Raw genomic sequence first — 11,243 nt, forward strand, 5'->3', positions numbered from 1 at the left:
AAATCTAGAGAACAAACTAGATACCAGAGATCTGAAAAGTTAAGAGAATATTACACTGCAGAAATTGAAAAATACTTAAAAGATAAAACGCTTATAGTTCCAAAATCATCTGTGTATGCTTCTAATCACATAACTTGCTTTCTTCCAAATTTGCGGGTACGTTTGGTTCTACAGAATTAGAATTGAATTAGAATTGAAATTCTATAGAATTGGAATTCTATGAATTGGAATTCCAAGTCATTTCAATTCTTTCGTTTGGGAAATGCATAGAATTGATACGGAATTTATTTGAAATTCCAAATTCTTTGTTTGTATGAGAGAAGAATTCATTAGGAATTAGAATTGTTTCCAACTAATATTTCCTTACATAAAAAATTTCTTTTTTTTACTATATAATAATTTTTTAACATTTAGCTAATTGTTACTAAAGCTTTAAGGAAAAAACCAATTAGTACCTTTAATAATTTATTTTTTCTTGCATTTAACTAATTGTTAATAAAGCTTTAAAAGAAAAAAAATTAGTTCCTTTTTTGCAAAAATAAAAAATTCTTTTTTTTTAAAAAAAATTAAATTAAATTAAATAAAAAATAATTGTATATTTTAACTTAAAAAGTAGTTAATATTTATCGAGTTAAAACCTTGATACGTTTTTAAAGTTAAGAACTTTAAATTTTAGAAAATCAAAAGCCTACTCTATGATATGAATTGGGAGGAAAGTCATAACTTGTACCTATTATAAATATTTGAATTTTGTATCTTACAAGAAATTTCAATATAGGAATACAAGAAATAGAGGAATACGCAAACAAAGTGTTTTTAGCCAAAAAAAAAAAAGAGAAAGAAAAGCACAATTATACATTGCTACTATTTTTCAATAAATGGCCATTCTAATATGAAATTAAGTTCGAATAAATTCCTATCAAATTTCAACTTCCATGATGGCCTTGTCTAATTTGATAGTCAATAAACATTGCTCGTGCTAAAGCATTCCTAAATTGTGTCCACTCGCTAGTTGGTTGTACTGTTCGAATTCGATTCTCGTTAACAGCATTTACACCACCATCATTATTTGGACCATCATCTTCCATTCCATTTTCCTCATCTTCATCTTCCATTTCATCTTCATCATCAACCTCATGTTGTACTCTTCGCATCTCAGCATCAACTTCATCCAAGTAAGGGTCATTTGGTTGTTCTACTCGAATAAGGTTATGAAGGATGGCACATGCATTAATTATCATGACATGAGTCTTAACATCAAAAAAAGATGCATCTCTCAAAATGGCCCACCGCTTCTTGAACAAACCAAATGTCCTTTCAATCACATTTCGAGCAATTGAATGTCGAAGGTTGAATAACTCTTTAAAATTTTGAGGCTTGCTCCCATTAGCAGACCACTCGCTAAGATGATATCTAACTCCCCTATATGGAGCTAAGAAACCGGAGCTATTTGCATAACCCGCATCAACAAGAAAGTACTTGCCTGTAATGTTAGACAACAAATTATTACTCATTTATAGTTAAAAGAAAAAAAAACACTTGATATCTAATTGTCACATACCCTTGGGAACAATTAATGGATCTGATCTAACTAACGCATCCCGTAGAACTCTACCATCTGCTGCAGAACCTTCCCATCCAGGCAATACATATGTAAATCTCATGTCACGGGAGCATACACCTAAAACATTTGTTGCTATCTCATTCTTCCTATTCCTATATCTTCCTTGATCTCTAAGAAGAACATGTACTTTAACATAAGTACCGTCTAACGCTCCAAGACAATCCTGTATTATAAACAAAATATCATAAGTTGATGAATCTTGTAAATATTATCTTCATTAATAAATATCAAAAAATATTGATTACCTGAAACCATTCCCACTTTTCATGCTCGTAACCTTCCATTTCCGATTCAGGCTGGATAAGATAGTGTCTCCCCAATTTTATGATAGCACGTAGAACTATATTAAAGTATCGACTAACTGTCTCACCTGATCTTATGAAATTAAAATTGACAGTGCGATTCTTAAAATTATGAGCAAGAACATAGAGAAACATTGCAACTGCCTCTTCAACAGTAATATTTCTAGTATCCGTCAACCCACAATGCTCTCTTAAATTTGTACATAAAACAGTAAAACAATGTTTATTGAGTCTAAGTTGCTCTACACAAACTCTATTGTTTCCATAGTAAAGACGCCTTAGATATATTTCACGTGCTACTTTAAAGTCCAAGTAAGGCTCCTTTACTATATGTTTCTCATGCCACCAAACTACTAATGTAGCTATTGTTACCATATAATTTGCAACTACCGCTTTTCTCTTTTTTGCTTTTTGCTCGTCTCCTTCTTTATCCATGTCAATATCCAAATTCTGCAATTCAAAATCATGACAACAATAAGAAAAGGTAAGTCAAAAGACCAAATCATGCCAAACTAGCTATTAATTCAAAAGACCAAATTAGATATTGGAAAACTCTCAAACAAAAATTACAGCTATACCTATCACTGCAAATATCCCAAATCATGCCAAGTTCCATGCAAAATAATGCATAAGAAAAGGATGTCCGTACTTGAATTTTTAATCATATGCTTTAATAAGCTCTACTGCACTATGGTAAACAGAGATTAAAAGTAGGGATTGGATTATATATACCAAGCAGAAGAAAAAGGCTGAAAATTAGGCCCTGCTCGTTGATCAAGACGTCAATGAGTTGGTCCCATTAGTCAAAGTTTATCCACTACTCAATAATACATATTAACTTGATGGAGCTTTATCAAGCCTCTACAACTTTAGCTTTGTCCTTAATCAATGCAATGGCACTTTCAACCGCAGAAAGTCCAACAATAATCATTGGGTTCCTATTCTCTTATTCTATCATCGAGATTAACTGAAGTGATACCCAAAAAAAAAATATTGCAAGAAATCGAGAACACAAGAAGACAGAAAATAGGAGCTGTATGTATCTCCTACTGCTGAAAGAAAGAAAGATATATAAACAAGCTATCCGAAACAAGAAAAGAACCAGAAAATGCTAAAGCCCTACTTTTGTCAGATGACCAATTCACACACAGTCAAGTACTTGCTAAATAGAATAATATCTGTCATCCATTCTTTAGTGAGTGTGCAGACTTGTGGAAGATAAAAACCAACAGAATACAGGAAGAGCACTTATACAAAATCTCCTTAACTTTGAAAAAGAATGCAAAGGTTCATGTAACTCAAGGACAAGTCAGGGCATCAACACAGGCAGCTATGTTAATCTCAATATCTAAAATGCTAGTTCATCAGACAAAAGATCCAATGTTCCATTCTTATCATCTCAAAAACAGAGAAAATAGCTGAAATACGCTCTAGAATCTTTCTATAATCTTGTTTTGATCCATTACATAAAAAACAAAGAACTCATCAGAATTTAAAAAGTCATGGATACACGATGGAGTAGTAACAACTTCTACTTGCTCTACTTGGGCTTCCAGCAATCAGCTCAACTTCTTCTACAAAACAACTTCAACTGGAGATTACCAAAAAAAATCAATTACCAATGCACATTTACCATCCAATTTGTTTCCTTGGTTCATTTGGTCAATAAAACAGGTGTCCATTACACGATCCATTTCAGGAGTCCAAGTGAAATACCCTTTGCCTTTCCCTTTTGACTGAGATGTTGCTTCAGATGCCATATCTGAGGCAGATATGCACCAGAAAAACATCACAATGTCATGTTCTTAAGAACATATTTAATAGCTACTGCATTATAGAACTAAAAATGAAAGGCAAATATGCACCTAGTCATGAAAGGCAATCGATCTCTAAACTTAAAAACGTGTTGGGCTGGACATTGATTTCATATCATTGAAGAGTAAATAAAGGGAAACGTCCATCAAAGGTAAACAGAATTCCTGTATTTTAAGTTCTATGACTATGGCTGGACATTCCAATTCTTTGCTTATGCTGTCTTCAAACAAAACTAGAAAAAAATGATTTGCCTTAAATGTCGAATGAACTTTGACTAAGAGAAGGCATCAAGATTCAGAAGTGATATTTATGCCTCAAAGATACCAATTATTTTGTAGAGAGCATGTTAGTCTCTTTAATGAGTAAGGAGAATTCTACACTTAAAAAAGCCAAAACTCAAACCATATGAGAAGGGAGTTATAAAAGATTTGAGTACAACAACCCCCAAAAACAGCAATAACAAAATACAAAATGAAAAAAATACAGATCAACAGGCAAACCAAAATGAAATGGACAATCGCAGTAAATATAGACACCTTTTAAAAGAGTAAATGAGACTGGTGTTACAGTTGTCTAGGAGATGCAGATTCAGCCATTTTCAACTTGTACGGAATGACCAAAAGGGTATTTTTCACTTCTCACTGATGCAAGAGGGCCAGCCCATACAGTCCGCACTCGGACAGGATGAGGGGTAAATCATACAGTACTAGCAATTAAATCAAAGACGGCTCAAATTAATAAATAAAACTGACGCCTGGAGAGTATTAGGGGCCACATTTCGCTAAGTTTTTACTATTGCTGCCATTACTGTAGTTATAAACCATGAAGAAGGGGCATGCAAATTATAATTGTCATTAGTTTGCGACAAATGATGTGGGGGGTGCAAGGAGGACAGCCCTCTTGATAATGAGGTGAATTGTTTAAATTGTTTTCCTGCTTCTATATCATCACAAAGTTGGGTTCCCATAGCAGTATTTGGACGTCATAACTTAAAGCAGTATGAAAGTTGGAGATACCTCTGCTGTTGGGGTCCGCTCCAAAATCCAGAAGCAGTAGCACACAATTCTCGTTTCCTTTTGATGCAGCTATATGCTGAGTACAAAAAAAGGATGTAGAATGAACAAAAAGACAGAATTGCATTCTAGAAATAATTTTTAAGGAGTCAAATGAGAGTAGTATATATATACACACCAGGGCAGTTCTCCCATCGTTGTCAGATTCATTTGGATCTAGACCAAATGAGTGGCCAGAGAAACGGAAGGCAGGGGGGAGACGGTGGTAGGAAAGGGTTGCAGGTGGAAGCGATGGTGGAGAGCAGAGCACCTGCGGCTGAGGAAAAATGGTGAGTTAGATAGAAAGAGAGGGGTGCCGATACCCTTGACCCGATTTTAATTTTTGATCCATATTAGATCCGCGTTTGGACCCGTTTAATTGTGGAATTGGAATTAGAATTCTTTTGATCTGGTAAAGAATTCAATTAATGGAATTGGAACCTCTTGGAATTAGAATTCAATGCTAATTCTATGGAAAAGGCAGCATCCAAACACAAGAATTAGAATTGGGGTTCCAATTCCAATTCTAAACCCCAATTCTATGGGGTACCAAACATACCTTAATGGAATTGGAACCTCTTGGAATTAGAATTCAATGCTAATTCTATGGAAAAGGCAGCATCCAAACACAAGAATTAGAATTGGGGTTCCAATTCCAATTCTAAACCCCAATTCTATGGGGTACCAAACATACCCTAAGTGTAAATGAACTGATTCAAATCTAGACATTAAAATGAGATAGATCCTACGAATCCCAACTAAATTTGAGAAAACTTAGATCAATAGAAGAAATGTAAATACTAATAAAATTCTCAGCAGGAATCCCTCGTATAGGAGAAACCTCTCACTAGAAATCTGTAGAAAAGAAGTAACTCTGGTTAGGAAATTTTAGGAAGACTTATTACAAACACAAAAACAAAAGAAAAAAGAGGTGGAGGAATTGATCTCTCTCTCAGAAAGAAGACGTTTTCTTCGCAAGGAAAAGAAAAGTCAGAGAAAAGGAAAAGGGTTTATGTTAGAGAGTTGTTTTTTAGCTATTGCCTGGTGTTTCACAAAAGGAATTTAAGTTGACAGAGAAAAAGTCTAAATTAATTACTTAATTGTCTCATTATCAATAATCAGCTATGCCACTTGTTTGTTAATTGGTATATCATTGTTTGTCAATTGAAAATGCAACATATAACAAAATTTGATTGATTGAAAATCTTACTTTCGTTATATAACTACTCTATGAAAACTTTAGAACTCTTTCACTCATGTATGCTACGCGGAAATCCTACCAATTAGAGGTTTGTGAAAAGGATGAAATAACCCATTTTGCCTTTCTTCTTTGAATTGGAGACCAATCGGTAACTTCCTGTTTGGGGCTAAACTATATAATTTTATCTACCAATTTAGATAGGCCTTCTTGGCAGACAAAATACTATATGACTATTATTCCCCCAATGAATTGTACCTTAAATGTTACATGGGAAAAAATGTAAATTCATTTACAAATTGTAGTTTTTCGAACTGTTTCACGAATACTTTTTACGTCATCTCATCGTCCATTTGTTTGTGCCAGTGGAACCTTGACCTCCAGATTGGAATAGTAGTCAGTGATGGGTTTTTCCTGCCGGTTTTTATTGTTTGACTCGGACAAATAGACTAGCCACTCTGGATGCGGAGGTGTACAACAGCACCATGCTTTTCAAGTCCAGAATGAACCACATCAAGTTGATTCTATCTGAATCTGAATAGTTTATTTCAAAAAAAAAAAAAAATTGAAATGAACAATTTAGATTGGTTCAAACTGAAGTGATATGATTAGAGGTGGCAATATGGATAAATGGTTCATAATTGGTTTTGACTTAATGGATGGTGAATGAAATTTATCCAATCCATTTAGATCCATTTATTAAATGGATCTAAATGGATTAAATAAAAACCAATTATCCATTTATAATCCATTTAAATATTTTGATTACTTTTTTTTTTTGTATTACCATTTCTTGTATTATGAAGATACTTTTTTATGTACTTGTAAATTTTAGGTGTATTTGGATGAGAAAGAGGACAAAATACTTAGATTTTTCATTTAAGAATTTAGGTATGAACAGTGACAGCCCATTACTCTGGCATGTTCTAGTGAAGGCATGCCAATGCCACTAGCTAATAAAAGAGGAGAATATGTGGGTGGACCATCTCAGCGGTGTGAAATCATCTTCATAAAGACTTGGAACACTCAGAGAAGGCATCCATGATCTATGCTGGGAGACACCTAGTGGCTAATCGCACAAGTTCATGCATAACCAGAAAGTTCTATTCTTGGCAAATTCTTAACGCATTTAATACAGAAAAACCATCGGAAATTAGACTCAATTCAATAAAAGCTCCACATAATTCAGCTTCATTGACCATGATTATAATAGAAGCATTCTTTCCTACTTGCACCACTTCTCAACGGTTATTTAATTCCTTGGACAAGCCAACTCAAGCTAGCTGTGATGTGCGGCTTTAGTCGACAAATTCGAGATTTCAGTTAGCTAATAACTCTTGTAATTTCAAGTGTTAATATATATAAAATTGGTATCGTTTGTTAAAAAAAAAAAAAAAGTGTTGCAACCAATTTGGTTTTTAAGTAAATGGATATATGTGGTTTTTGTGGATAATCCATATAAATCCATTTAATTTAATGGTTTTGCTTTGGTCAACCATTTAAAACCAATACTATAAATGGATAAACCAAATTCATTTAATTATGGATTATATGGATAGATAAATGGATCTCAATCCAAATTGCCACCTCTAGATATGATTGAGATCCTGAAAAACACTTTGTTTTTGCACCTACAATTACACAGGCCTGGATACTGCCGCTTCACAAAAACTTGCTCCCTAGAAAGAATGACTTCTTCACACTTCTTGTTCGACTTTTGTTTGTAATATGTAGGAACAAAGGAGGGATAACCCGCTTTATTAAACTTGTAACATAATCATTTGCTCATTAGCCGGTTGAACAGTTAACCACTGCATGCCTTTACTTCTTCAACCAGTCTTTTAAATCAACTTAATGAATGACCACTTGATCATGTACAGACATCTTATAGCCGACCACACTTACTCTAGGACTGTAGTTCAGATTCTAGCGTTCTATATCTTTAGCTTCATGTGAGATGTAACGAAACAATTCTGGAAAATAAACTTCTAATCTTCACTATTCCTTTAAGAATATTACATCAAGTTTTGGGACAAGGTCATATTGAATAATAACAGGGACAGTGGATTCCTAGCTAGTCTGGTACATGTCTAAAAATTGAACCAGTATCACATCCCCTTTGAGCTTGTTTCATATGCTTAACGCTTTAAAGAACTCAACTGTTATCACCAACCATATGCCTTTGGCGCTCAAAATATGACTCTTATTGAATTGGCGTGCATTTTGTCGCTAATTAGAAAATAATTCTAACATTGCTAACAAAATTTAATCCATGCTGTACAAACTAGGCATGGTAAAGTTTAAAAATCTCGATTTAGGAGAGGCAACATAGGGACTTAAAACGTGTTTCCTATATATTTGACAGTTGCTAAATTGTCTTGTTTCTATAAAAGCTTTAGTCGGTGGTGATCGGTCGTTAGAATTTTGTCGCTTGGGAAACTGTGCTATTAGGAATCTTTGCTATCTACATGTAACGTGTGTCCAAGCACTACTGATATGTTGAGAAAGCTCTGAGTTCAAGAAATAAAAGCTTTGTCTCCTCTGTCTTTGTAATTTTGATCTTTTCCGCTGCCGAGATTATTGATTGTGATATTTTTTTTGTTTGTTTATTTTCTGTCGGCTAATTTTCTACATGCATGGGCTGAATTTATTACTAATGCATAAGAGCTTCACTAGTACTTGATCATTGACCAACACTGGCAATTACCGGAGCAAGGTTCAACTGGCAATAACTGGAGCAGCACCAGTAATTTATTGATTCAACTGTTGTCATGACCGATAAAGCTTCCCTTAACTAGGGTTCACCTTTTCTAGGATATCTGTATATCGTACAGGGTTTGTCCAGTCGTCTCACCCTTTCATGTGATTGACGAACTATTGCATAAGGTGGGATTTACCTAGTACGCATTCTCAACTAGTGGTTGCAGGTCTCTTATATATAAAAAAAAAGGCATCCCTCGGAAAAAAAAAAGGAAAAAGTCACTATAAAGCAAGGCTCATGCTGAAACATGAAAGACCTTACATCTCAAGCTACATTTGGAATATCCTGCATACATTTCAGCCTCAGTCTGAAGTTGAAATTTTTTTCCTTGGATCATTCATTAGGTTGTGTATAGTCACATCATCATGAGGTGCTTCCCTCACAAAATAGTGGTTCCGGGACTAAGGCAACCACTACTGGCTTCGTAACGCCAGCTCTTCTCGTTGCCTGGCCGCTGGACTGGTGGAAGCCACATCTCACATGGAGCCATCGGAGCATGCAGACTAACGCCGTTTCATGAGTGGAATCGTTCATTGAAAGAATATCAGCTTCTAATGACAAGGCAGAGTCGCGGCATTGCTTCCTCTACAGAAAAGTACGTGATTTTCATTCTTTTTTTTTTTTTAATTCGTCTATGAAATATATAGTCATAAAGGTGAGAATTGGAATTTGTAATTCAATAAATTTTTAACGTAAAGGCGCAATAAGAATAACACTAGTCACTTGTGTCCAATCTTTGATTACATGAAGCCAATAATTCTAAACATAAAGGAGGTCCCTCACTGATAGTATAATAATAATAATAATAAATATATTTATATATTTATATATTTGGGTTCACTGTAATTGACAAAGTCATTAGTTGGACTTTTTTCAATCTGTGACACAATCATGTGAATGTGACCCTCAAATATGCAAAATTCTTATTTTGCAAACTATCCTCTTATGAGTTCTAGGTAGTTACATTCCTATGTCCTTCTGCATTTTATTTGGTGAATGACTCAAATAGTCCTTCAACTTTTGCCAGTGAATCTATTTGGTTCCTTGACTTATAGGCTGTCCATTAAATTCTTAAACTTCTGATTTGGTTTTAATTGGTCCCCTAAGGTAGAATCCCGACAAAACAAATTTTATTTTTCCCCACTAGAATATGGTTTAATGTTAATTTGGGATCTTCCAAGTTTATAAAGTAGTCAAAAACATTCTCTCCAAGTTTATAAAGTAGTCAAAAACATTCCCACTTTCGTACTCTGGGTCAATATTGAGCTTTTGACTAGTCTAATTTTTTTTAAAAAAATGATTCTAACAAATTTTATTTAAGGATATTGTATTTTAGCATATTTTTATGCATATTATTCTTTTATTGTGGGATAATTCAAATTTTAATGACAAATTTAGTGAAAAGGATTAAACTATGTAGTAGCTATTTTAACCCACCAATACCAAAAACTTCAATACTTCTTAATCAGTTGGACCTCAAACTTTAACGATCTTATGCTTTTAATTCTTTAACTATTATTGGTATCTTTTTGGCTCCTGGACTATTTAAGAACGTATATTCATAAGCCTTCTATCAATTTGACACATTATACCTAATGGAATATATTTCAAAAAGACATTATTTTAATCTTTTAATCATCCAACCAAACGCCTTGAATAGTTAGATGTATGGCTTGAGTAGCACTCAACTTGAACTCGAACTCAAAGAATAAGGATACTACTTGAGCTCAAGCTCGAGCTTGATCAAGCAGTGATACTTAAACTCGGAATCGACTCAATGTAGTAGCTATACTACTCGAGCTTGACTCATTAAGACTCGATAAAAGTAACGAGTCTTAACGAGATCGAATGCTCGATTAAAGCTTGTCCGAGCTCGAAAAATTTCCCTACTCAACAGCAGCTCATTTCCAAATTCCAACTACAAATCTAAATTTCAGCCATCGAAAGTTCAACAAGCACCAAAAGAACAAGTAATTTGAAAAGTGAAAATAGCAAAGAAAGTTCCATAACCCAAATGCTCACGCAGTTAGCATTCTAACAGTAACAACATTCATGAACCAGTCCACTAATGTAATGACTAATGAATCAGCCAAAAGAATCTTAGTACTTAATAAATTCCAGCCAAGAAAGTTCCCAAAAGACTATGCAATGTTGTCCAAATTCCAAAATAACAAACTAACAGAAAAGGTCACAAGCTACATAACATAACCGATAACAAAGAAAATCTAGACATGAAATTAAAACCCCAAATGCAATCTAGACGTGAAAATTTGGACGCAATTGTTCAGTTCAACAAGCTAGTTGAGAGTTCCTAAGTACAACATCCAGATTTCTGAGGCAAACCAAAAATTTGACAAGTTAAAAAAAGTAGATAATTTAATTAAGATAAATGTAATTGAGAACTAGAAAATGTAAGAAAACAGAACCTGCTCCGTTTGAGTATTCTGAGATAAATCTTCAAATCTTGGGCAATTCAATTTCTTTGATCGTT

General features: G+C 34.1%; 1 protein-coding gene across 1 annotated transcript; it reads right to left on the reverse strand.

The window, feature by feature from the left end:
* Nucleotides 1-867: 867 nt before the first annotated feature.
* Nucleotides 868-5,180, reverse strand: LOC113767436 (protein ALP1-like). Its single transcript, XM_027311539.1, has 5 exons — nt 4,933-5,180; nt 4,758-4,833; nt 1,870-2,376; nt 1,562-1,787; nt 868-1,483 (listed from the first exon to the last, which is right to left on the reverse strand). Exons 3-5 carry the CDS (start codon nt 2,359-2,361, stop codon nt 927-929), a joined length of 1,275 nt encoding a protein of 424 aa, XP_027167340.1. The 5' UTR covers nt 2,362-2,376; nt 4,758-4,833; nt 4,933-5,180; the 3' UTR covers nt 868-926.
* Between the last annotated feature and the right edge of the window lie 6,063 nt (nt 5,181-11,243).

This window comes from Coffea eugenioides, chromosome 4 (genome assembly GCF_003713205.1).
Source record: "Coffea eugenioides isolate CCC68of chromosome 4, Ceug_1.0, whole genome shotgun sequence".
Taxonomy (NCBI): Eukaryota; Viridiplantae; Streptophyta; class Magnoliopsida; order Gentianales; family Rubiaceae; genus Coffea; species Coffea eugenioides.